This window comes from Pollachius pollachius (assembly GCF_949987615.1).
Source record: "Pollachius pollachius genome assembly, chromosome: 8".
In the NCBI taxonomy this organism is placed as follows: Eukaryota; Metazoa; Chordata; class Actinopteri; order Gadiformes; family Gadidae; genus Pollachius; species Pollachius pollachius.
In genome coordinates, this window is record NC_136941.1 from 10,459,056 (window position 1) to 10,486,732 (window position 27,677).

The following is a 27,677-nucleotide window of genomic DNA, read 5'->3' on the forward strand; positions in this document are numbered from 1 at the left end:
TAAATAGAGGGGGGGAAGGGGGGGCCCTGCAGGGGTTGATGCTTCCAAAACAGATAAAGGAATTGTTACCAGGACATGGAAAATAAAACATGTGTGATTATATGTTAGTTAATAACTTAGTGTCATTATGTTTTCTGTATTATAATTTCATCATCATTAGGTGCCTCTCTGGGCCCCCCCTCCATCATGGGCCCCTAGAATCCGTCTCCTTTATCCCCCCTTTTCGGCGCCCCTGGCGCTACCGCAGCTGATCCAGTCGGACTGAACCATTTTACGTAAATAGAGGGGGGGAAGGGGGGGCCCTGCAGGGGTTGATGCTTCCAAAACAGATAAAGGAATTGTTACCAGGACATGGAAAATAAAACATGTGTGATTATATGTTAGTTAATAACTTAGTGTCATTATGTTTTCTGTATTATAATTTCATCATCATTAGGTGCCTCTCTGGGCCCCCCCTCCATCATGGGCCCCTAGAATCCGTCTCCTTTATCCCCCCTTTTCGGCGCCCCTGGTTGTGTGGTCAGCTCCTGCCTTATCAGAAGAAGTTGCCTGGAAACTAAATGGACTGTTGCTTCTCTGCTTTCTCAAGCGCTCTCTGACCACGGGTAAGTGAATCGGAATTACAGGCAAAATCAAGGAAATCCAGTAGTCCAGTTGTGCAAAAAAGAACATCTTGAATCGTCTTTGATTTCAGAACAGACTTAGTAAGGTAAAAGTTAAGTTTAAGCCACTAAAGTCAGTAGACTTGTGTGCTACGCATGATAACATGAAGTAGCTTTCAGTTGTGACTCTACCACTCCAAATGTAAAACTGACATTTACAAATATGCAACAATAGTCAGAAATGTACTTGGGTATGTGTTTTTTTAATTTATATTTACCATTTAATGTTGCAATCACTGCTGTCAGTCCCATAGAAGAACATGGCAGCGCGGCGTGTTTGGAACTATACAGGCTTACATGAACCACGTGACCACCCCGCCGGCGAGATCACAGTGTCGCAACTCTTCTCTCTCTCTGTGGCTTTGCTTTACATCAACGTCCCCACCATATTTGAGAGGCAAAAAGTGGCCCGTAAAGAAATAAGGTAAAAGGTTTATGCTTTACCCCACGTAGATCATAAGCCACTGAATAGAAATTACTTATTGTAATTGGTTGAGAAATGTAAATGTTGCAGGGATTGTTAACCAGAAAAACCGCAGCTCCTCCGTTTATTTTTTGTTAACAGGCAAGTTTATGACTTCAATTTGGCAGAGTTAGCCACTGCGGCGATCTAAAGGCCAATGCAGCGTCTATATATATATGGTACAACCAGCGAGGGGGTTGGGGATTCAGACCACACCTACAATCATGCGTCATATTAATATACTTTTAGAAATTATCCTTCCAAGATATTCATTAGGTATATAGTTGTCATCCATCCCTTTAATGGTTTTATAAGGGTGCGTTTTAAAATATACTTTTGATATGTTTGTCCTGAGCAGAGCTGAACAAAGAACTTAAACAATCCTGCAATACTAATATTTGAAGTTCATTTCAGCAATATTTTTTTATTAAAATATTAGTTTCAGGGAGGAAATTAATTAAGAGAAGCTAAAACCTGTTCAGTAGCCTGTAGAACATGTTTTACTACAATATTACAGTGGTTTGTATTTATTGTGGTTGTATTTATTCAACCCTATGTTTCTGGTGTGTGTGTGTGTGTGTGTGTGTGTGTTTGTGTGTGTGTGTGTGTGTTTTCATGTGTATCTGTGTGTGTGTTCCCATAAGATCCTCTCCACTGGGATCCGGTCAGCTTTACTACCACTTGTTTATCTTTTTCCTGAAAGCTGTTCACTTCCTGTTTCCCTTTAACCCCTCCATCTCTGGTCCATCTCTGCTCAGCACGCTGCAAATCACAGAGCAACTTAACTCATACTAATGAGTATGGGTATTTGCACCCGCTGAACCCTCAAAGTCCCCTATAGACCCCCTCTACCCAAACCCCTACTTTACGGCCTCATAGCCCTCCCCCCAAACCCTTTCATATCCTGTTCCTCTATTCTCTATAGAATTCACTAGGAGCATGTCGTTAGGCCTCTCAGCTGCAATCAATAAGATTCATTACCGCAGTGCATGGCTGGAGGGGAAAGAAAGGAGAACAGTCCATGGTGTTGAAGCCCAGGGTTAATTATTCTTTAGTCGCATGTGATTAGTGTTTACCTGGCCCTCTCCAAGGCTGAGTGGTCATTTAAAATTGCGCTAGAACTGGATTCATAGATTGTTTTGTTTATGGCCTCCATTGTTAATGAATTAGGTCTTTTTTCTGGAGTGTGACATTTATTAAATTACCGTTCTCTCATGCAGAACAAACGCTGTACTGGAAAAAACTGTATTAGGCTTTGACCCTTGGGGCAGGACAATAATTCACTGTCATTTATCATCACCGAAATACAGCTACGTATAAAGACACCGAATTTAACATTATTAATATAGTAAAACTTTTCAATTTTTTCCAGCCCCTACTGCAGACAAATAGTGAGTAATGTGTACTTAAACAGTACATATGGTATGAAAGACATGACTATAATAATACATTTGACTGTTTAAACATCATGGGGCATTTATTTGATCATATTAATGGAATATTAACCAAATTGAGCTTTGATACACTAGTGATAACCATACTGTGCCATATCTCTACAAGTGAAATGAGGCTTGTGAGTTGTAGCTCAGGTGACCCTTTGCTTATCTCATTGGAAATGTAACATAAATCCTGGCTAGTTCATCTGTTTTCAACCTTGAGGGTTTATTACATTGGATTTGATTATAGTGCTGCAATGAGTGTCCTATGAGGATCAATTCATTGTACTGGTCCTGAGAGTTGGCTGACATTGGCGTCCCTCCCTCACCCTGATATACCGAAGGATGCTTGCTGATTGGACACTGGGCCAGTTGCCCACCTCGTTCATTAACTTAAGATGTGGAAGGTGAGACTGCAATGAGCTAACCATGCACTTGCTATGGAAATGCAAAGGCTTTGTTTACGACATGATAATCCATTGTCATGATTGTTCTTGGAACTAACACAGAAACACATTTATCCCACAAAGCCCGGAAGCATCCCACTCATGATTCTTGCGATCAAAATAGAATGTGCACCACACGCACAATGACTCCTTATGCTAGGAGAACAACAAGAGCCGTTAAGTAAAGAGACGTTGTGTTCGGTATGTGAGTAGTGTGTGTCTATAAATTGAGGGGCATCATATGCTTCCATATCTTCATGCCAGTTAGGCACTTGAAAAGGGAAACTGCATTCTGAAGGAAATCGTTGCGGCCATCTAATAACATGGTCATTATATTCTATACTTTCTTTTGGTGGTTGTCTGAATGGGAATAGCTTGACAACGTATCGATCACAACCGGCTTTGCACCCGGAGTGAGTTTAAAGCTTCATCTCTGGACCTATGGCTCCATCTTCTGGAATAAAATGAAGTGTGCTGCCCTTTCTCTAGTGACGGCCTGCGCAGGGAGCTTGGGAGTTGGTGCATGGTGCTGTAATGGTCTGTCCACGGCTGAATTATGGAGACACTGAGCAAGATATTGATGAGAAATCCCATTAGGGGTGTGGATCTGTAGTCATACTGCTATTTCCAGTATTGAAAAAAAAATGGATGATGAAGGGGATGAAAAATAATATCTATAATGTAAAATCTCAATGTAATGTAGGCAGTAATGTAGTAATGTAATGTAACAATTTGAGGCCTACTCTCATTTCTGTGGCAATATCACTACATTTATATTTATGTTAACGGTTAGATTTAAATCTGTGTATTTATTTCAAGGTTGTGAAGGCTATTGCGTGGATTTTAGATTTAAGAAAATTTAACTTTCCTATAAAAATATTCCATAACACCAATGATATTGTTAATTTCATGTCGAACCATGCTTTACTGGAGCATGGTTATTTTATCATCCAAACCATCATAATTTAAATCAGTACATAACCAAATCCTTTATTGTCCACAATAACATCAATTTATTTAAATTAACAACATGACAAGAGCATTACAGATGCAGTATTAATGACCCAAACCAACAGAGGGAGCTCATTCTAAGTTTCCCTGCTCTATAACACACCTTTCAAACAAATAAACGCTTCATTGCTTCACCTCAAATTTTCCAGAGCAAACAGCAAGCCCTGACCAGGTTTTTTTGGCCTCTTATTCCTGTACTCTGTCTATTTTAAAAAGAAAGTCTTACGTAGTGAGCCCAAGAATTGAGAGCAATAAATACACGCTCATGACTTTATCGAGCGATAACATCTTGTAATAAAAAACTTCTTCACCTTCACCTGTGTTTGAAACTCGGAATACAAGGGTTGACCACAGGCACAATGATCACTCTGGCTTAACATATAGTCATTTCATATCAGGTTGGAACTACAGGAGCAACATTTGAATATGTTTCTTCAACAAGTGAAAAGCGGATTAATCAGCAATAGACAACATGATAATTACAAAGCCAGTAAACCCTGATAGCAATGCCCTCTGAGCCCCAGTCCAAAGATCAGTACACCGTCAGGCAACTATCAGCTCCTCTAACAACAATCCATACACAGACCTGACGGGCAGCCATGACCGACCAGCAGGACTGGGGGAATCCATCCAAGAGAAAAGGGGTGAGTACTGAACCTTTTTCACAGCCCCTCTCCCCACTGATATTTTGATGACATATTAAAGTAGTGAGTACGATTTTGTCAGTTCATATAACGGGCTACTGTCGGGTAAAATAATATGACAAATCTGTGGAGACAAGCTTTGAGGTTCCTAGCTGGGATGATTGAATTTAATACATTTTCCTGATATCCACTGACAGAGATTGACTGCGGTCCTCGTCTTGGCCACGCTCATTTCTGCATTCGGTTCCTCCTTCCAATACGGGTACAATGTGGCTGTGGTCAACTCCCCTTCACTGGTAAACTAAAACATCCCATCACTCCACCTTTTAACACTCCATCCACAACACAAGTGGTCTATAGGGGACCTCACTGTCCTGATTTGCTGTTACTCTGTGCAGTTCATGGAGGCCTTCTATAACTCCACCTATATCGAGCGCTATGGCGTACCGATGGAAGAAGAGGTGCTGACTCTGCTGTGGTCCCTCTCCGTCTCCATGTACCCTCTGGGGGGCTTGCTGGGCTCTCTCATGGTGGCCCCCCTGGTCAACAAACTGGGGAGGTAACACACGAGAAGGGCGATTTGGGGTTTTACTAGGATGGGCTTCTCTAGTGATTGAGCCATGAAAACCATGATGCATTCTTTTATCCAGATCCGTAGCCGACTGTGACCTCAACATTTTGTTGTTAAATCACTGTCAGAGTACGGGTTACCTAAACATTAGCAATAATAAGATCATGTAATTTAAGAATTTCATGACCAAGATGACAGGTTCCAACAAAACCACAATACACAACACACAGGAAAATAAACACCCACACGCACAAATGGGAGTAATCATCGGAAAACGTCAGTAAAAGGCCAAAGTAATGTCAACATTTAATTAACATCATATCTTCATCATCAGTCTTTTTACTATGTATTGTACATTGCTTGGTGAGACAATGACGTGAGACCGACGTCTGTGATCACCTGACAGGAAGGGAACCCTCCTCTTCAACAACATCTTCTCCATCGTTCCTGCCGTGATGATGGGGGTCAGCGAGACCATCCGGTCCTATGAGATCATCATCGTGGCCAGGGTTCTGGTTGGCATATGTGCTGGTCAGAGCAACACTAACAGTCCTTATTGAAGTGTTTCTGATTGACACAGTGTTTCCTTGTGTCTGATGGTCCTGCCCCATCGCCAGGTCTGTCCTCTAACGTGGTGCCCATGTACCTGGGTGAAATCTCCCCAAAGAACCTGCGGGGGGCCATCGGCATCGTGCCCCAGCTGTTCATCACCGTTGGGATCCTCAGTGCCCAGGTGCTGGGCATCAGGAACATCCTAGGGAACAGCGCAGGTCTGGACCCATATATATATATTTATATATATACTGTATATATACTGTATACATCCTTAGAGTGCTGAGTCACATTATGCAGCATCATTACATTGATATTGGGGATCCACAATTGGCGGGCTGTTTTTTTTTTTTTTCATGTATACATCTTTTAAGGGACTGGTTGGTTGATTGATTAGTTGAATGCTGATGTAATGTCTGACTGAATAAACTGACTGACTCTCTTTCTCTTTCTGTCTGCTTTACTGTCTGCCTGTCTGACTGCCAATCTGCCTGTCTGCCCATCTGTCTGTCTGTCTGCCTGTCTGACTGTGCCTGTTTGTCTGTCGGTCTGTCTGGCTGTCTGCCTATCTGTCTGTCTACCCGTCTGTCTGCCCGTCTGTATGTCGGTTGGTCTGTCTGTCTGCCCTCTCCTCCAGGCTGGCCTCTGATGCTGGGTCTGACAGGTATCCCTGCCGTGGTGGAGCTGCTGCTGCTGCCGCTGTTCCCAGAGAGCCCCCGGTACCTGCTCATCCAGAGAGGGGACGACATCACCGCAAGGAAAGGTAAAGGAGCGGGCAGTCTCTCAATCAGGTCCTATCGTACAGTAAGATAAGATCAAATGTGCACCACACATCTGATTAAAGGATGGGATGGCACAAATACCTGAATAGATCTTTAACTCTAACACCTATTGAAAGGAAAGGGTGGCACACTACTAGGTGTGGCAGTAAGACCTGGGGCATAGCTCAGACCTGTTTACAGTAAATTGAATACTTTTAAAACCCTATTGTTTCTAACACTGTCTTTATGTATTCCCCCTCCGTCTCCGCCCCCCCCCCCCCCCCCCCCCCCCCCCCCCCAAGCACTGCAGCGTCTGCGGGGCTGGGAGGAGGTGGACGAGGAGCTGTCCGAGATGCGTCTGGAGAACCAATCGGAGCGGGCGGAGGGTCAGCTATCTGTGGTCAGCCTGCTGTCCCAGGCCTCCCTCCGCTGGCAGCTCACCTCCATCATCGTCATGAACATGGGCCAGCAGCTCTCGGGGGTCAACGCGGTGAGAATCCCCAAGGCCCCTACTGGACTGGCGCTACATTGGTTCATTTTTGATGAAACACTTGCGTGTTTTGTGTCTAGCGAACCTCAGATAGATGCTTACCTGCAGGGCTTTAGATGTTGTTGTTGAGGAACAACACAGAAAGGCAAGAAACAGAGTTGTCCTGTCAGCAAACCCTGTGATTCATTCCACCATCATCATTTTTCCCGGGAACAGCCGTGTTAGGCAGAAACAAGGACTTACAGCTTCTCACTTAAAGCTTCCTCTGTGTTGTGTAATACTGAACTTATACAGACTAATTAATCATACGATTCTGCTTACTAAAGCAACAGGGCAGACGACATAATCGCATAGTTGAGCCTAGCCTCCAGCATTCAGCAAACAATAGGCTAAACAATTATTTTGGGGGTTTTGGTTAGAAAAAACTTCTACCTGAAGTAAATTAAATTGTGTTATTTCAGTCACAGCTAGTTAGGGACTTATGCATGTGTTTATTGATGTATTTGACGCTGTAATCCTACACATGCCTATGTTTACAAGTAATATTAATTGCTCCTAGATCTACTACTATGCAGACAGCATCTATGCCTCAGCCGGTGTCCAGGAGAACCACATCCAGTTTGTTACCGTGGGGACAGGAGCAGTCAACGTCGTTATGACCATTGCGGCTGTAAGTACGCTGCTCATCAGAAAGATGTGTGTTAATGTAAAGGGAAAGCAGAAAGCAGGGTTAATCTATTGTCCGTCAAACAGTGTGGACTAAAAGTGGTCTGACTTAAACATGTTCAACTGATTTTCTGTGTCCTTCCACAGTAAGTGGACTTGGCTAATTCCCAACTGACCTAACTTTACATTGATCTTCAGCTTTATTCTTCACTTTTTAATGAGCTTTAATATTGGTTGTTTCAAAGTCAACCTTTGCACTGGATGACTTGTTTTTTTTAGGGTTTTTGTTATTAAAATGTGTTTTTAATGTTTTAATTAATATGGACGTTATAATTCTAGGTGTTCATTGTAGAGGCCGCAGGGCGAAGGCTTCTTCTGCTGATCGGGTTTGGGATCTGCTGTGCAGCGTGTGTTTTACTCACCATAGCCCTCAAATTCCAGGTAACATTTGGTTTAAGTTACCCAATATAGTGGGAAAACATAATGCTGCTGCCATCTACAAGCTATCATAAACATCCCACTTCTCATTTAGTGGGACATTGGTGCGTTCCCATTCTTATCTTGCTGTATACTCTTGGCAGTGCCCCACTCTCAGAAGGGCTGCCTGTGTGTCTGTGTGGACTCCCCAATAGTTAAATAAAATAGAAAGTAATTCCTCATAGCACCTCATCCATGTGTGGCACATTGGCACAGGTGAAATGTTCATTGTAGATTATAATAACAGCAGATATCGAAAAGCTACAGTGTTTCTATAGAAATACTGCATTAGCAATTCTGCTACCCCTTGTTGCAAAATAAACAAATGTAGTTCTCTGGTGGCTCAAGCATGGCTCATTCATTAGCTGTGCATATACAATGTGGAGCATCTTCTTGTCTACATGCCCTGAATGGTATCTTTTCTTTATTTTTCATAATCCTTTGAAAGCCTCATAGTTAACAGGTCGGTGGGCTGTTTTGTTGCCATGTGTCTTCACAGGAGAGCTTATCCTGGATGCCCTATCTCAGCATAGCCTGTATCATCATCTACGTCATTGGCCACGCCATAGGCCCCAGTGAGTGATCCTGTGACCCTGTGGTTGTTTACGCACACACTCATCAAACCATGGCGCCCCATTAGCCCTGAGTGTTGTTTGGATATGTGTTGACGTATAATAATGCATATTTAAGCTAAAGGCCTGACAAATGACCATCTTCCTCAATTAGTGAGCCCTTGCTTCTCGTAGACTACGGTGACATTTACCAGACACGGTTCCGGGAGGTTAAACCCTGTCCAACCGCATCTTCCGTGCGTATCTAGGTCCCATTCCCTACGTGGTGACTACGGAGATCTTTAGGCAGTCGTCCAGGCCGGCTGCCTTCATGGTGGCGGGATCAGTCCACTGGTTGTGCAACTTCACTGTGGGGCTGGTCTTTCCCTTCCTAGAGGTAAGGCCTACAAGATGAACAAGGCCTCTCTGATGAGTAGACCCTTCCAATATTCTCAATAACACGACCATGATGATGATGGGGATGATGATCATGATCATCGTCGTCATCATCGTCATCATAATAATCCTGAACCATATTATTGCTATAAAAGTCAATAATAAGGCTGTTTTCAGGAAATGCTTTGAATGGATGTCTATGTTTATACTTTCTTTGGCTCACCAAAGTAAACACACATTTTCTTTTCATGTATACTTCCTCCTTGTTCAAGCTCCATTTACCATCTTAAAAGTCAAACAGGATGGAGAAGGCGATGTTTTCGCCAAGTTACAACCCAACCCTATGAGGTACAAAAACGTACAATCCAACAGTCCAAAACCCTTTCGGTTTGGCAAGCGCAAAATGTCACAAGACATCCGTGTTGTATTGAATCTCAAAGAAGAACCCAACACTAAATCCCCCCAAAACCCCCAGGAACCAGAAACAGATCATGCTACGTGGCCCGGCTCCAGCCGTTTATGGTGATGGGTCTTCGGGTCTTCATCACAGCAGTAGGACATGGTGCATGCCGTAGCCGCATACCATCAAGGGTTTAGTTCCCTCTTCCCTCTTCCAATAACAACCTTGTTCCTTGTTCTCCAGAGAGGCCTGGGCCCGTACAGCTTCATCATCTTCTCCGGCATCTGCCTGGCCACGTTCATCTACATATGGATGGTTGTGCAGGAGACCAAGAACAAGACCTTCCTAGAGATCAGCCAGATGTTCGCCAAGAAGAACAAAGTGGAGATCAAACAGGCCTACGGGGACGAACCGCTGAAGGGCAGCGAAGTGGGACCGGAGGATGTACTAAACGACACTGCTTTTTAGAGGAAACTGAGAGCATACAGGAGGGAGAGGTGGGAGGAAGTCTCCCCTGCTGTGCGAACGTCTGAGTCAACTGGAGCTGGTTAGAATTGACTTTTTTTCATTACATCAAACGAACAACAAGGCTTCTGTGTGTCTCCGTTCCAAAACATTAAAGACCCTTTTATACATTTCTGTTTGGAAAGAAAGTTCTGTTTAGCAGAGCCATTGTGAAATGCCACAAGGGCTTATACAATTCAACTCGTGTTTGTGTGTATACCTGAAGTCATCTCATGAGCCATTATTTTTTTTTCAGAAATATTTATTGCTGATACAAAAAATTTATGTTAAATTCATGACTGACACTGTGGTTGATAGTTCTTAACTATTGTGATATACTAAATATTCAATGCTCTAAACTAGAACTCATATTCTTCATTTAAAAGACAAATTTTCACATTCACCATGGGCTAATATTTTTATATAGAAATATTGACGGCCTTGCAAAGAAAAACTCGAGAGGATTCAGGAGTTGAGTGTCGAGCGGTGGTGGTGGTGGGGGCGGGGGTTTCACTTCCCCTGGCACCGGGCGTCGTTGTCGATCTCCACCCCGCCGTACAAGCTGAGCGGCGTGGTGCCCCAGCTGAACACGTTGCCCGCTGACGTGGCGTTCCTCTCGCACGACAGCTGCTCCCGCACCTCCGCCTTGCTCAGCACGTAGTCCCACACGTTGACGTCCGTCATGCGGCCCAAGAAGGCGTCCGAGTCGGAGATGCCGAGGAAGCCGTCCTGGTCCTTGCCCAGGACGAAGACCCCCCCCGTGCTGATGGAGTAGCCGCTCCTCAGGAACTGCTGCTCCTCCCCCAGCTGCCCGTTGATCCACAGCTCGGCGGCGCCTGTGTGCGACGACCATGTGACGCAGTAGTTGGCCCAGTCGGGCGACTGGAAGCCGTGCGGCAGGTTGACAAACTCGTTGCCGATCCAGAGGCCCACCTCGTAGCCCACGTTGATCACGAGCTCGTTGTCCACGCCAGCGCTGGAGTAGGACATGACGGTGTGGAGGGTGCCGGGGTGGGGCCGCACATGCATGCAGGCGGTGAAGGCGTGCAGGTCCATGGGGTGGAGGAGGCGGGCCAGGGCGTAGCTGCCGGCGTTACGCTCTGGGAAGTGTAGCACGAGGGAGGAGAACGCTTGGGGTTCTAAGAGAAGACGCACGCACACACGCACACACGCACACGCGCGCACACACACACACATACACACACACACACACACACCCCTTTGGGTTAGGATTGTGGTGACGAAAATACAAAGCCACGTTCTTCCTTAGAAAATGGCACGCACTACAAATTTGTTCATCTTGTTTAAGGCATTGAACAGGAGGAAATCACTGGACACTCACCATGGCCGGAACTCCTAGAGTCGTGTCTTTCATCTGAGGAATTAAACAAACACAAAACAAGCCAGGTCAACCAATTGTAAACACTATTCACCAATTGTGTTACCAGAGAAATGCATTCTGGGAAGGAAAGTACTGAAAAAAAACACATTTCAGACACATTCAGAAATTTGTGCTCGTTTTGATGGTTGATGCTGACAGCACACTGTCCACTCACTCGAATGAATGTGTTTTCCTAGAGAGGTTATTATGTTCTCGATTCTCAAGAGCTTCGACTCGATTTCATCCTGCCGGCAAAACGCTGAAAGGGAACAAGATAAACAAAAGTGAATAAATATTTTGAAACAGATTTACTTCTCAGTTAATGAAAGGCTTTGTGGTTCAGGATAAGGTCTAAGGAAATTGGCCTTAGTTTGGTCACATCATGTTTCAGTTGAATTTAAAGGCCACATACTGCCTTTCCCGAGGCGAGGCAGGAAGGAGGACTCGACCACACGATCGTTGAGGGGCTGGGCCATGCGGTAATCATTCCATATGGTCTTGTTGTTATGGTCCATCAGTGTGCTTTCAAGCTTCCTGATCTAAGAGATAAGGGGTGAGAAGTTTACACTCTGGGTGGAGAACTAAAAAACACAACTCGGATGCAGCTGATACTGCCGTTTGGGATGAGGATACATTGCCGATAGTGGTCTATCGGTGTTCTGTGATAAAATATAGAGAGGAAATTATTTTAAGGGTTCTGAAATAACATATTTGGAGAAATAAACATCACTCAAATAAATAAATATGAAAACAAAAACCTCACTTCAAATTACCAGTTTGTATTTCATTCATATATATATAATTTATTTATTTATTCTAATTCATGTCCTGGAACTCTCTCTTAAGTCTTCACCGTTAAGACAGGAATGTGTTTGGAGAATCCCCTCTCTGCCCTCTAAAGCCGGTGTAAGGGGATAAAGTTGTACCTGGTTGTGGGAGAGAGTGATGGGGGTGTCAAACACTGTCCACAGGATGCTCTCGTAACAGGGAGGGGTGGTGAGGGAGCCCTGGTACCTGAAGAAGTGATTGATGTTCTCTGGGAGCATGGAGCGCACGTCGATGTGCGAGATGTTCATAGCCTGACCTGGGTGGGGCATTGGCCGTTGTTATGAAGTTGCATCACAGTTTCCTGTTACAGTGTAATCCCGCAAGTAAGTAATGTGTCAAGAGCAATGTTACAACATGTATGCAGCTTCACAGGTGGTTGATTAACTTTATTGGCTATGAATAGGCGAAAAAGCGAGTTCCACACCAGTGTAGGGTAGGATTAGGGTTGGTCTGTCGCATACCGTTATAACATAAAAGTACATGCTGTTAAATGTTGTAATATTGCTTATTACCTGCAGCAAGGACACTGTAATGTGGTAGTGCATAAAAAAACTCCAGCGACCAACAATATGATCCACAATCAAACTGTCTTCTACGTCTGTTGCATTGGGTTCCATCCATGGAAGGTAGTAACTCACCAGCATACTTGATGCGGGCCAGATTGGAGATGAAATCGCTGTAATAAGTGTTCTCGAAATGCCCATCCTGATAAAAACACATGGGCAAACTATATCAAAACATAAATGACACATGAGACCTAGCATCAGGGGATGTGTGTGCAACGAGGCTCATGGGTTAGAAGATTTCACGTCATGATATCCAGTACATATTCTGAGTAAATAAATCAAAACTTTAAACATGGAACTAATCATTTTGGGGCTATAAAATAGAAATGCAGACAACAATTCTTTAAATTGGTCCAGAATTGAGTTTGAAGGCTGAGCAGTAATCCAATAACACAGGCTGTTTGTGGATTACGGGCTGGAACATAAACAAATGTATCATCAAGACAAGTTCAAGTCTTTAAATCAAGTTGTTTTGCTCATTGAATTTTTTCTAGCTAATCCCAGGCGGAGTGATAAGGATGATTAGATTAAGTGTTTTCAAGGAAAAAAAAAATGTATTTACCTCGTAGAAAAATGCGAGCACTGCCAGGCCGTCTGGCTTGTCTCTGGCCTCCTTAAAGCTCTTGTACTTGTCAGAGTTGTAATGGACGACGTGGAGCTGGGACACACACGATGAGAAGATGCAAAACACATTACCACACTATGTCCCTCACCTGCTGTTCATTTAGACCGTCCAATAACCATATAGCGTCCGTCCAATTGGTATTTGATATTCTCATATACTGCTTAAAGAAAGTTTGGTCCAGTTGGGAGAAGCTAAAGACAATGCTGGTGCCTACTTTCATCCTTGGATTTCCATTTAAAAATGTATTTTATTAGTATATTATCAAAATGTTTTTGTTTACCAATTGCATTGTGCATTGTATATAGAAAGTAACATGATATCAGCAGTGTATACAATCATCCTAACCCTTAAACATGTTGAAATAAAACATTACATTTAAAGGTTTACTCATGGTTTACCACAACTAAGATGGAAGATATGGAACATATCATAATATATAAATGTATATGAGCAATGTCTTGTGGAGCACCTCTGCCATGTATCGGATGCCGTCCACGGTGTGCTCGGCCCCGCTTTCCTCCAGGTCCCAGCCCCCCCAGTGCAGATGCATCTGGACCGCCGTGTAGCGGCCGGGGAGACCCTCAGAGATCACCATGGTGGGGGGCAGGTCGATCTGAACTGAAGACCATCCCAATAAAGCCATAGATTGAACACATTAATAGTGACCGCTTTATAACGGAAATAATCATTTGATGTAGTCAAATAATATTAAAAACATTTGTTGAGGAAAACATATATTCACTCAAGAAAAAAAACATTTATTAAAAATCGTTTCGTGGCACTTTCTGGCGCTTCATGTACATGGATGGCTGTACCTGAGTGCCCGTTGTTGGTCATGAGAAAGTTCCCCTTCTGGGCATCATATCCTCTCAGCTCCATCTGCAACATTTGGGGATTGTGGCGCACATTCCGTCGCTGGATGTCTATGGGAGACTGCTTCTGGCCGCCGCAAGCTGGATACTTTAGTGGCCAATGAGCCTGGTCCAGTGCCCCCTCTTCTCAGACGCACGCGCGTGCGCGCGCACACACACACACACACAATCACACACGTGTGTCATTTTATAAATAGTAATTCGGATTCTGTTACTAAATATTTGGAAGCACGGCGGATGGTCTCCCTAGTTAATATGTGAGCCAAGTCCTCAACTAGGGGGCAACTTTTCTTCACGACACTTCGTTAAAACTGAAGAATGGTTGTCACATAGTAGTCTGAAGTAGTGTAAAGTATCCTGGCTCGACTATTTGTGTGTTATAGGCCTAGCAATTAAAAAATACAACATGCAACCCAAACATAAAACCAAGGCAAAGCGTTCCATATTCTGCCACGTTTTGCCAACATAACCCTTCACCAAGCTTATTTGAAAGCAAGTACCCTAGGCCTATATTACATATGTATTCGTTTTTGTTTACCTTTTAAAATATTTTTTAAACAAAGATCATTTTTTATGTAAAACAAAATTACCTACCGGTATATGTCCAATGAATTCCATCATGTGGAATCGCTGCAGTAGCTAAATAGAACAGGACTGCATTGAAAATGACGCAGAAACTTTCCATTGTGAAGGCGACGCTGACCCTTTTCCGTTCGACTCGCACCTCGCAATGCCTTGGCTCTTCCAACTCCTCCACTTGCAAGTGGTTCAAGAGGAGGTGTTGAAACTCACTGAAACCGCCCTCAGGCCAAACTCTTCCCACAAGCCCAAAATCAAGAGCCCTAATCGAAAACTTATTAGGAGATTTTAGTAGGTTTTCTTATACAAACCACAACATCTGACAGGCCAATTATGTCATTATATCCTTTTTGTTTATGACATAAGTCATTTTAATTTTATGATGAATATTGAAAATACATTTTAAATTTATTCTACCTCTTCTACCATGTTTTACTTCAATAATATCTATCTATAGTTTTACTCTAGTTTAGCTTTGCTGAGATATTCTGATCAGGGGACACAAAGCCCCAATGCAAGTCTGGACATGTCATTTTTCATTAGACATATATGAGAGCAGTCCTAACTAGTTTACATGCTTGATGCTGAATGATACCAAGAATTGAAAAGGAACCAGAGAGTGACACTGAGACCTCAAGAGAACAACATGCTTCACCTGTTCCAGTTCTCCTGTTATAACACGCATTGGGCACAACCTTAAATACCTGCAATAAATGAACACATTCACATGCTCACACACACACACACACACACACACACGCGCACGCACGCACGCACGCACGCACGCACACGCACGCACGCACACACACACACACACACACACACACACACACACACACACACACACACACACACACACACACACACAGCAAAAATAAACAAACACACAGAAGTGTGTGTGTGTATGTGTGTGTGTGTGTGTGTGTGTGTGTGTGTGTGTGTGTGTGTGTGTGTGTGTGTGTGTGTGTGTGTGTGTGTGTGTGCACTCCCAGACATGAGGACTAAATTGGGCTCTGCTGAACTCCAACAGGCACTGGTGCAACACTGAAACACACAAACTCTTCTGTGTAAAGGGAGAACTTGTTTGTCATCAGTTCCCAGGATGTGTAAGGTACTATCCCTATCAATCCCGTTGTTGTCTGGACAGATAGTGGTGGAAGAGAAATGCTCTTCCTTGAGTTTAGGTTGCCCACATTGACCTGTACATGAATCCGGTGTTTAACGCTAAGCTGCCAAATGACTAGCCTCTACAGCCACACGCATCAGTATCCATGGTTAGTGGTGTACGGCTAGGGTGCAGATGTTGGTCGTAGCCTATGGGACATGCTCGCTGTAGGGCCTGCAACTTGCAGGTATCTCCAAGCAAAGAGCAAAGCATCAAGCTGGGTATTAGCTCAATATTCAGCACGTGATAAACAGGCAGTGCGGTGGTGACAGGTAGAGAGAGAGAGAGAGAGAGAGAGAGAGAGAGAGAGAGAGAGAGAGAGAGAGAGAGAGGCAGAGAGAGAGAGAGAGAGAGAGAGACTCTTAGTAAATCCATTATTTAATGTTGCCTATCAGTTCAACAGTCCGGTTTGTTTAGTGGTTTGTTGTTTGACTATCTCAGTGATCACCGGCTAATGGAAGTAAAGTTTAAATTGTTTAAGTTGTAGAGTTGTTTACAGAGTGGGTGTGCTGGAGAGGTGTCTGGGGACACATGTCATGTAGAATAGTTGAAAGTCTCTTTAATCCTTGCGTCTCCTAACCAGCACAAACTGTCATTACACAATGCGTGTTTGCTGTTTTCCTTTCTGTTAAATGAAGGGGTTTGCAATTGCCCACAGTTCAAACATAGCTTTTAAAATATTGTGTAGTTTCACAATATATGTTTACCAGCAAATTACAAGTGAGGTCATTTAAAACCTGATTATAATGTATCTATATATTTTATCTATAACTATATCTTTATCGATAGATATCTATATCTATACCTATATCCATATAGATATATTGATATCTATATATATATAGATATTTCTTTATCTGTCTGTCGGTCTGTCTGTCTATCTGTCTATCTATCTAGCACATAGATCAGCATGTATCATTGAAATTAGGTTGTAGGCTTGCTATAGACTTCATGTACCGAGTATTGTTTACCATTGGCCTACATCTTTATTATATCACCATATTCTTTGTTTGAATTGCAGAAATTTTTGTGGACAACTAAACACAACTAATGAATTAGCTTACAGTGACACAGTTGCATATTAAATGATGAAGAATAACTTATTTTAGGACAGTTCTTTTAAGCAAAATATTTGCCCATGATCATGGGCAGATACAAGCAGCGAACTAACAAGCATCTTCCCTGTGACAATGGGTTTAAATGATTCTTAACAAGAAACTTTCAGATCGTGGACAGTAACAACCAAGGAAACAGAGGTGAGGGGGAGTGAGCATTGTGGAGGGTTTAGGATCGGCCATGAAGTCAGCCATGGCGCGAGAGTGAGAGACCAAGTTAATTTCCAATACACTATGGGGGGAAGTGGAATCTACACATCAATGAAGACAGTAGACTGGCAGGGCCTCACTGTCCTCACTGTCAGACTTCGTGCTACGGTGGCAATGGAAATGCAACCTTAACACCTTTCAATTAGAGAGAGGAAGGGAGACATCTCTAGGTGCAAGAAGAATGGCTACAGAGGCATTTTAAATCGATTAGTAATTATATAAACAATGTTTATATTATTTGTATATCATTTTATATTTGAACGATTCATATTTCCACAACACATGTACAATGTTACAGATTTAATCTGTTGTTTTATAAGGTATCATACAATTATATAAAATGAGCGATATATAATACCTATCATTTCAGTTTATAGTTCACTTCTTGCATGATGGGTTGGCTTTCACTATATTGCCAACCTGCTAGCAATTGCGATGTCCACAGGGTGGCGTAGTAGGATATCTTCTTCTGTGCAAAACGTTGTTTCAAGGTCACTGCGACAAGCGCCATACAGCGGATGGGATCCAGTGCGCAGCTGCATGAGTTAACATATCCATTCATAACGAAACGTCTGAGGGAACCAGACTATTTCCTAATGAATCAGTTTAAGACGTATTCAGAAGAATTTAGGTTTGATTCAATAATTTAGACTTGAGAGTTTTGTTTAACAAATATTATGTAACGAAAATGTATGTGTATACGTAATTAGATTGGTAGGAATCGATTGTTTGTGTCAGTTTAGGCCAATCAAACACATGCCATTATAGCCTCTTGATTTATAGAACCGAATGAAACACATCAACCCCTTTAGATATTAGCAGGCCTTCGTTTTTTTGTGCGGTATTCATGCATATAGAGGAGAATGTAACAAAGCCAGATACGTGATCGTTGACACTGCATCCGAGTGACGTCTGCAACCCTGCACGTATGCTCCTATCTGCGTCACGCTCAAGTAAAATTAAATACAACGTAAAAAGGGGCAAAAACAGCCCCCCTCAGACAAATATTAACTTGAATGCACCTTGGTCATTGCATGTGTGTTTAGCAGTCAAAGCTTCCACGTAATGAAGTTTTAGTTTTTTTGGGTAGCCGTGATGCTGCTGGTGAACGTGCAGCCCTGCTCGCACTCCGCTGCCTCGTGAGCCTCTGCCAGCCAATGACAGTCGAGGACGCACAGCTCCAAGTTCTTCCTGCTTGTCGGTGCTTATCAAGCAGGGGAGTGTCTCCAGCGCCTTCTCTGCTCACCCACCCCAGCGACACACAGCACTTCCCTGTCACACAGTTACGCCAGAAAGCCAAGGTAAGCACTTGTTCTTCCGATGTAATTGTGTTTTTACGATATCCAATGAAGTTGACAGCTACGAGATTAATTACAGCTTTCATTGACGTAACCTCGTAGTTTGACGGTGCCCTTTATTTATACAACGCACTGTCTCGCACTCTCCACAATGACCTTAGTTAGCTTTGTCCTTGCAGTCATATTTGACTATGTTCTTTTGACTTAAAACACTTAGATATGCATTTGTATGACATGGTGATGTGGCTCGCAGGAAAGGCTTATGTCTATTTTTAAACCCGCCCGTCAGCTGGCGCGACCCATTTAGAAACGCAGTATGGCGGATGGCGTCAAGTTGCAGACCAACTACAAACTAGTTGCTTCCGACTTGTACTGATGTACGTACTGGCCAATTACAAAATATTCACAATTTGCATAGTTTTGAGTCTTACTTGGTTGCTAACGGCCTATACTCGACCCTCACGTTATGTGATGTGCAACCAGTTGATGAAGCGGTTCAGGGGGAGTGTCTTGTAAGTGGTTGGAATGTTTCCTCTTTTAATACAAGGATTTCATGATAATGGCCTCACAACGCAAATTATCCACTCTTGGTTCAGCGGCCTAATGTAGCATTTGCCAAGAGCTAACCAGAGTATGGATGTACAGTCATTGTGCAAAGGAATGACTTGTATTAGCTTTGCCCTCTAGGACTGGAAGTGAAATTCTGTATTGCGTCCAAGGTTGGGGATTCATTATCGTTGGCTGCCATTTTGTGCAGGAGAAAATCAATACGAAGTGACATAAACCTTTCCTGTCGCCCTTAGTCTGTTGTACTGTAAGCAATCAGAAGTGACGTTTTGACAGCTGAGACTGTGTCATCTCTGATGGCTACTGTGGTAATAGTAGATCCGCAGAGCTTTATAGCCACTGGCAAATGTCCCCTCAGACATAAACGATTTTACCATTGGTTCAACAATGGATGATAGGCTGACCCTCAACTCTCTAGGGCAGAATACTGAGCTCAAGTTCATTCATGAATGCTAAATTGTGTCAGATAGCAGGCCAGGACAGAGAGGGCCAAAAACAGAGAGGGATAAAACAATAAAACCACAGACCACATAGTGCCAAAGCCTCGCTAAGGTTATCATTAGAACCTCCGCAGACACCAAGTGCTGAATTTAGAAAGACTAGTCTGATAACAGCCCCAACTCCCTGAGATAAGACCACTGCTGGCGCTGGCTCATGTGTTATCACTGCAGACATGGGCACACACACAGAAAAAGAAGTTACTCAACTCTATTGTAACCTCTTCAATCTTATTGTCCCTGCTTTTACTTATTAATCTGGGCAGATTGTATTATGTCAATACTTGAAGGATTTAGAAGAGAGCCCATTTCTTCCTGAGCCACTCCTCACAGGGACTGACTTGCGCTGACATCCCCATCCCTTGCACGAGACTGCACCAAATCTGGTATTCATCATAGGACAATCTCGTCCATTACTTAGTGTCTAAACTTCTAGTTGATAGCTAAAGAACGGGCATTCTTTTTTGTTTTATTTGACAGTTTTGAGTGTGCTGTACAAATGTTTTTTGTCAAGTCACTGGTCTGGTCGCAGATTCCATTTGTTTAATTGCTACGCAGGAAGGCGGATGCAGCAGCGTCATCCCTTGTCGCCTGCCCTGTTCCACAGCGATATAGGCTTCTGATGTCTGCTACCTCTTGGCTCCCCTCTAGATCCAGAATCATGTCCATCCTCAAGATCCACGCCCGGGAGATTTTCGACTCCCGTGGTAACCCCACAGTGGAGGTCGACCTGTACACCAAGAAAGGTACGTAGTGTACCACTGAGCTGGCTTCAATGGGAAAAATTGAAATACAGGATGGCTTACAACATAATTGCTACTTTTTTAAGGGGACAGAAGGGACTCATTACTATTAGATTTATGTTATTACATTTTTCTAACTACCTAACCTGAAAATGGAAAGAATGACAAATAAAAATAGTTGCTGCAAGAAGAATTTCAGCAGCAACAAGATCTTCTGTCTAATTGACTTAAAGCTTGTAAGTTAGATGTAAGGCCATTTAGATTGAGTGGAACTGAATCACGGCCAATACTGGAATCAAATTATTATAATGACGCAACTTTATTTATTGCCAGCTATATTTCAGTTTATTTTGGAAACTATAGCTGTAGCACTAACTGAATTTTATTGTTCTATTTGTATTCTGAAGACAAATGAAGACTACTTTTAGTCTAGTTTTCAACTAGATGACTTCAGACTACACTTCCCCTTGGGGGGTGGAAAACCACTGGGCATCAAGCAGCCCATGCTAGGGCAGGGTCATTTCAATCGATATGCCCAGAGCTTATATTTATTACCTAAATTGACTAATGGGGACAGACGTTTGTTTGGCCCGCTATAGCTTGGCTAATGTTTTATTTCGTTCTTCTCTGTGAACTTAAACCACAGAAACGTCTCAACCAAACTGAATGTCCTGAGAATGTTAATGAAGCGATTTAAGTGGCCAATGACATGGAAGGGATAAAGATAAAACAAACCTGTTTTTAAATTTATGTCCATACACAATAGAAGTAACTTTTTCTAAATACTATGATGTGATGTGAATGTGATCGTACCTCTTCGTTTTCTCTTAATTGTTTTTGTAGTAGAGGTTTTCCATAATTTATTGGCTGCCCCCAGAGTGTAGCAACTAGACCATACGAATATCCTGTTACATAACCTTGCCTGGCTACATGATGCAACGTATTTTGTGCTCTAGAAATCAATAGGAGACATGTTACTGCATACAATTTAAGATTTGAATAGTATTAAATAACATTACAATGAATTGTTTCTAATAAGGATATGGATAGAAGTTTACAGTGTATATGGCTTTAGTGGTGATTGGATGAGTTTAACCTTAGCCCAGAGAGCCGCTGTGTCCTCTGGGAAACAGCCCCCCCCACTGGTCACTCTTTGCCAGTGTTGTAGTATTCTTCCACTGAGCTACTGCACGCATACTCCTCCAGCATGTCTACCTCTGTTACGTAATGGCAGCGGTTGTGGTTGACTGGGCCCTTTCTTCCTGTTCTCTCTGTCCTTCTACTCTCTGTTTCCATGACCATTTCTGTGCACTGGGCGTGGTTATTAATTTATGGAATGGCAGCAATATATATGTGTCTCTATATTTGTAATATGACGTATTTCACTATCTTTTTCAAATATTATATATGATATTCAACGGGGATAATTTCATCAAATTGAAGTAATATGGCTCACAGCTATTTCATTCGACCCATCGGCCCATCCACCCTTGATCCATGTACATTTAACAAGGCCTAGTGTCTCAGGAAATGTAATCGGCGTCCACCGCTGTCTGTGGTTCTCCAGGTCTTTTCAGGGCAGCCGTCCCCAGCGGTGCCTCCACTGGCATCTACGAGGCCCTCGAGCTCCGTGACAACGACAAGACGCGCTACCTGGGCAAAGGTAACGTCATTTATATATTTTTGATATATATCACTTATATTTTACTAGTCACCTGCCTTCCACGGTTCACTTTTATCACCGACGGGCCAAGATCTACAACAATATATTAACTTTTCATTATATTTTATTTTTGTCCGTCTCCATTTCGTGGTCCTGTTTTAGGAGTGAAAAGGGCTGTAAAATATATAAATGAGTTTTTGGCCCCTGCTTTGTGTAACCAGGTAAATAAAGGGAGTGATTTAAGTGGAGGGGTTGAGGATGATGATGGCGATGTAGAGATTCGCTTTAACACAAAAGCAGCATGACTTGTTTTGGAGTTTTTTATTGACTAACTATCCCTGGCAAGCATGAACAGACGATCACATCAATGACACTGAAAAATGATCAATATATTTTATATATGTATATATTACAATCCTACAATGTAATAAAATGTATACACAGAAGATTACATCATTATTTCAAAATATGTATTACATATGTATCAAATATATTTACTAAATAGTCTCTAGTTGAACCGTGTGAATTTGCTCTGTGCTCGTCTGTTTTTCCTGCTTTGCATGGCCTTCTTGTTTCCCCGTCAGTGATGGTCTGCTTGTCCCTTGCAGGTGTCTCAAAAGCTGTTGAGCATATCAATAAAACAATTGCGCCTGCACTGGTTAGCCAGGTAGGACCATTTATTGTTTGACTGTGACTTTGTGCGTAGGAGTTGTATGAAACATAATATACCTAATTATTATATTTGTCCATTTCGTGATTCTAATCAAAAATATACACATTCCAGAGAGACAGCGAATAAAATAAATATGTTCAGATGCAAAGTATGGCAAAAGCTGTGAAGGATTTAAGGTAAAGGGTCTTAAACGCTTGAGCCACAGAAATACAAACAAATAAGCAATGGCTGCTCTGCGTGTTACAATGCAGTATTTATATTGAGTTTGACTCGTGTGTTTTAATGAGTTTCAAAGAGTATTCAATATAGCATAGCGCAGCCTAGAAGCAGACTGTGTGTCACTTGAGATGCTGTGATTACTACTCATAACATGACTGGTGTGGGCTGTTTAGTTTTGTGAACTAACTTTAATGTTTGATAACGGTCATTAATAATATAAAGATATGTCAGTGTCACGTTTCACCATGACCCTGTATATCCCCCAGAACGTTAATGTCTTGGAGCAGGAGAAGGTGGATCAGCTGATGCTGGATATGGATGGCACTGAGAACAAATGTAAGCCTCAGTATTGTTATACAACATTATGCCATGATACTTTTTGTATTTTACTAATATAAAAAAAACGGAAAACATGTAAATACGCAACACTTACAAAGGGTTCATTTATAAGGTTTTTAAACAGAAAATACCCCCAGGTTGAAACAAACGGTCTGGTTTTGTTTTGATTCCACAGCTAAGTTTGGTGCTAACGCCATCCTTGGCGTCTCCCTGGCTGTGTGCAAGGCTGGCGCAGCAGAGAAGGGCGTGCCCCTTTACCGCCATATTGCCGACCTTGCTGGCAACCCTGAAGTGATCCTGCCCGTCCCTGTAAGCTCAGTAATCCAGTCCCCGTCAGCCGTGCGCTGCAGATTACGTAACGCAATGTCTTTTGCTACACTATCCATTAGGATGTAACATTAGCACACACGTTGATGGCGCCGGGAGGGAAGCCATGATAACATAAGACAACAATTTATTATGCACTGGACAGGGGTCTCTGGATGTTGCAGCAGCATGTATCAAATCAAACAAGAGAAGATACGACAATAAGGATGATTGAAATAGAATATCAACAACGGTAACTCAAGCGCAGAGTTTAATGCCTCCTGCTTGTAGGCATTGTTCCCTTGCGAATGCAAGCGACCAATGGCCTCAGGGGAGGCAGCAGCTCAGGAGGTAGAGCAGGTTATGTTGGTAACCGCAAGGTTGTTAGTTCGATCCCCGGAATATTGTAAAGTGCTATATAAATGCAGACCATTTACCATTTACCTCAGGATCTACATAAAATGTCCCTTTTTTTTAATTTGACCTGCAGGCCTTCAACGTCATCAACGGCGGCTCCCACGCCGGCAACAAGCTGGCCATGCAGGAGTTCATGATCCTGCCCGTGGGCGCCAGCAGCTTCAAGGAGGCAATGCGCATCGGAGCCGAGGTCTACCACAACCTGAAGAACGTCATCAAGGAGAAGTACGGCCAGGACGCCACCAACGTGGGAGACGAGGGCGGCTTCGCACCCAACATCCTGGAGAACAAGGAAGGTCAGAGCACGTGGAATAGCGTCGCCACTGAGGCTTTGATCTTGTTTGTGTGATGTTAGAATCCAGAACCCTTCTGTGCCAAGTGAATCACTGGCTCATTATTTATTGAAGGACAGCTGAATGCTGTTATGGGCCAGACTTCCTAGGGTCCATTTGTAGCACAAAGAACGGCTAAAGAAAAAGATGTCTGCACAAAAATGTAAAATAAATTACTTGGGAATAGGATCACATAAATACAGGTCAGTAGTGCTAGTATTATGACTAGTATTGCTGCCTAGTATTACTAACGTATATCCATGTTAAAACAATTAAAAATCCACTTTTTGTACCCTTTGATAACTAACGGGAGGGTCTTGGCACAGACTGTTAGGTCAGTGTGTCCCCGTTTGACCCCGGTAAAAAATAGCTGTCATTCCTGGAGCAGCACATGGTAACCAAATTAAGGCCCTCGCTCAATGGGGAATAATGGAATGAGTGTCTGCTTGCTGACCCACTGGACTCAGTATCAAGGTGCTGATATCAAGGTGCTTATATGGCAAATACCCCCAGTGGGGCACAGCAATCTTTAGGAGGGTTAAAGAGTTGTTTAAAGTATTTATTTATTCACAGTTCTGACTCTTGTCAATTTTCAATACCTACCTAGTTCCCTTTTTATAAACTTAAAGTCCAAAAAGATGTACCCCGAAATGCTAACGAAACCAGTCTGAAAAAGAACATCTTGTTACATATTACTTATGTTTATCAGTGAAATATATTAGCACTACCAATAGTCTAAGAAAGAAATAGCACAAGCAACTTCCCTCCCCCAGAATGGATATGTCTGGTGCTTATCTCTACGTTTTCCCACACAGCCCTGGAGCTGCTGATGAAGGCCATCGGCAAGGCCGGCTACACCGACAAGATCGTGATCGGCATGGACGTGGCCGCCTCAGAGTTCTACAAGGGCGGGAAGTACGACCTGGACTTTAAGTCACCCGACGACCCCAGCCGCTACATCACCCCCGACCAGCTGGCTGACCTCTACAAGAGCTTTGTCAAGGACTACCCAGGTACGGCTCTCTAAATGTTTCAGCAGGGCACTCTTCTTTCCCCCTGCTGGTTATCTGGTGCTTCTTGCCACACGATGGAGGGCATTTAATAAATGGTGGAGATTAGGAGGAAACGGTCCTGTCGAACATTACCCTAGCTACATAGCGATTGGATCAGGAAATGGCTGGAGAAGAACATTGTATCTATAGCAGTACCACAGACTACTACATAATTTATTTTATTGTGCGCACTGTGATCCAACATGATGAATGAAAGAAATAAAATGAATTGAAATTATTTTTAAGGCCTGATTAAATATTTACCTATTACATATTATTGATTACATAAGCGAATCGAGTGTATAACTGAAACACAAAACTAAAATCTAAATCTAAAAATCTGAAGATGAATAAAAGATTCAGTCTCTGAGCCTGTGCTACTGTATCCCCTCTCCCTCTTCAGTGGTCTCCATCGAGGACCCCTTCGACCAGGACGACTGGCAGGCGTGGTCCAACTTCACCGCCACCACCAGCATCCAGGTTGTGGGAGACGACCTCACGGTCACTAACCCCAAGCGCATCGCCAAGGGGGTGGCAGAGAAGGCCTGCAACTGCCTGCTCCTCAAGGTCAACCAGATCGGCTCCGTGACAGAGTCCCTGGCGGCGTGAGTATTTTGCGCTCTAAACTTGACCTCAGCATATGTCTTTTGACTGAGGGATATGAATTTTTATTTTATTATTTTGGTTTTAGTTGCAAGATGGCCCAGAGCAATGGCTGGGGCGTGATGGTGAGCCATCGCTCCGGAGAGACCGAGGATACCTTCATCGCTGACCTGGTGGTTGGACTCTGCACTGGACAGGTTAGTCATCCGACACTGAGAAAGGGACATTTAAACAAGAGGAACCCTCCCTTGTAACTTGAGATGAGGGTGACTTTCTTTTGAATGCAGACTGCAGTGCTGCAGGATGACGGGTTATTTGTAAGAGGAGTCACTTTCTCTTGTTTGATTCCTCTCCCAGATCAAGACGGGCGCCCCCTGCCGGTCCGAGCGTCTGGCCAAGTACAACCAGCTGCTGAGGTGAGTCCTATATGAGGTGGCACACGTTCTCACAACTGTGTGTGTGTGTGTGTGTGTGTGTGTGTGTGTGTGTGTGTGTGTGTGTGTGTGTGTGTGTGTGTGTGTGTGTGTGTGTGTGTGTGTGTGTGTGTGTGTGTGTGTGTTAAACACACAAAAATGCTTTAAGGGGTCTTGTATATTTATGATTATTGACACTTATCTAGGTGTATCTGTCCTTGGCTGAATAACATTGCATGCTCTCTATAAAAACTACTGATCTAGCCCACTTCACCCTCCTGTCTTCTTCCTCCTCCAGGATTGAAGAGGAGCTCGGAGACAAGGCCAAGTTCGCTGGCCAGAACTTCAGGCACCCCATCTAGAGCGCTGTCTTTCAGCCTCTGTTTTCCTCACGCATAAATAACCTACACACAAATACATGTATGCCACGCTAGATTGCGACTGCTACAAGATAGAAGTTGGAATATAGAATGGAAATCCGAGATCCTAGAACGTCACCTGTGGCACCGAACATGTCTTCTTGTCTAGCAAGCCCCCCGCCCCCTCATCCTTCAGTTACACCTCCATATTTATGTTTGTGTCTCTGTAGCTGCGTGAAAGAATACCCGTTAATGCTTCTTGTGAGCTGTAGTAATCTTTACCCTGATTCCTCATCAATTCAGCAAAGCTACTGTAAGCAAAGAAGGGTGCTGCTGTGAGCAGTGAAACTACTACTGTCAGTGTAATGTCATGTTCGGTGAGCTCTAGTGATTCTGTAAGCGTTGGCAGAAATATGTAATAAAAAATATAATTTGAAGCATCTTCTCCCCACATCTTTTTATTCCCTTAACCAATGCAAACAAAGAATTCTGCAAGGAATGTCTGCACTGAATTCTGCAACACATTATTTATGCTATTCATGATGATAACAAAGAAATGTGCATATTATTTAATTCAAATCTATTGATGGGTTTTACTGTCCTCGGACATAAAAACAAGTGTACTAAAATGTAATACTATCTACACAAACAAAACTAGAGCAGGAGTAAAGCATCAAAATGGTTACCTTTTATTAATAATGGAGAGCGAAGCTGTATTAAGGGACTCCTAAGAAACGGTTTAAGTGTTGCATGTAATTGGAGTAGCCCTTGCGAGGAAGAAACATGAGCCTGGTGCAGATGGACGCCATTTCTAGCCCTCTGGGT

At 43.1% G+C, this 27,677-nt stretch overlaps 3 protein-coding genes across 4 annotated transcripts; 2 read left to right on the forward strand and 1 right to left on the reverse strand.

The window, feature by feature from the left end:
- The first annotated feature begins 4,548 nt into the window (after positions 1–4,548).
- slc2a5 (solute carrier family 2 member 5) lies at positions 4,549–10,159 on the forward strand. The gene is made up of 12 exons (XM_079740998.1): positions 4,549–4,662; positions 4,860–4,958; positions 5,061–5,221; positions 5,640–5,764; positions 5,851–6,003; positions 6,423–6,548; positions 6,849–7,036; positions 7,596–7,706; positions 8,042–8,143; positions 8,679–8,754; positions 9,000–9,127; positions 9,770–10,159. Exons 1-12 carry the CDS (start codon positions 4,618–4,620, stop codon positions 9,992–9,994), a joined length of 1,539 nt encoding a protein of 512 aa, XP_079597124.1. The 5' UTR covers positions 4,549–4,617; the 3' UTR covers positions 9,995–10,159.
- A 124-nt stretch (positions 10,160–10,283) lies between these two features.
- ca6 (carbonic anhydrase VI) lies at positions 10,284–15,042 on the reverse strand. Its single transcript, XM_079741067.1, has 10 exons — positions 14,897–15,042; positions 14,246–14,425; positions 13,900–14,048; positions 13,368–13,463; positions 12,878–12,944; positions 12,338–12,495; positions 11,824–11,950; positions 11,587–11,670; positions 11,373–11,405; positions 10,284–11,169 (listed from the first exon to the last, which is right to left on the reverse strand). Exons 1-10 carry the CDS (start codon positions 14,985–14,987, stop codon positions 10,541–10,543), a joined length of 1,614 nt encoding a protein of 537 aa, XP_079597193.1. The 5' UTR covers positions 14,988–15,042; the 3' UTR covers positions 10,284–10,540.
- A 3,534-nt stretch (positions 15,043–18,576) lies between these two features.
- Positions 18,577–27,289, forward strand: eno1a (enolase 1a, (alpha); the record flags this gene model as incomplete). Of its 2 annotated transcripts, XM_079741681.1 has the most annotated exons (12): positions 18,577–18,672; positions 20,385–20,479; positions 22,044–22,139; positions 22,748–22,806; positions 23,298–23,367; positions 23,546–23,679; positions 24,167–24,389; positions 25,241–25,438; positions 25,881–26,082; positions 26,169–26,277; positions 26,438–26,496; positions 26,792–27,289. In XM_079741681.1, 11 exons carry the CDS (start codon positions 20,395–20,397, stop codon positions 26,853–26,855), a joined length of 1,299 nt encoding a protein of 432 aa, XP_079597807.1. In that variant the 3' UTR covers positions 26,856–27,289. The 2 variants fall into 2 exon arrangements, with proteins under 2 accessions (XP_079597807.1, XP_079597806.1); XM_079741680.1 differs by lacking the exon at positions 18,577–18,672 and having other exon boundaries at positions 20,356–20,479.
- Between the last annotated feature and the right edge of the window lie 388 nt (positions 27,290–27,677).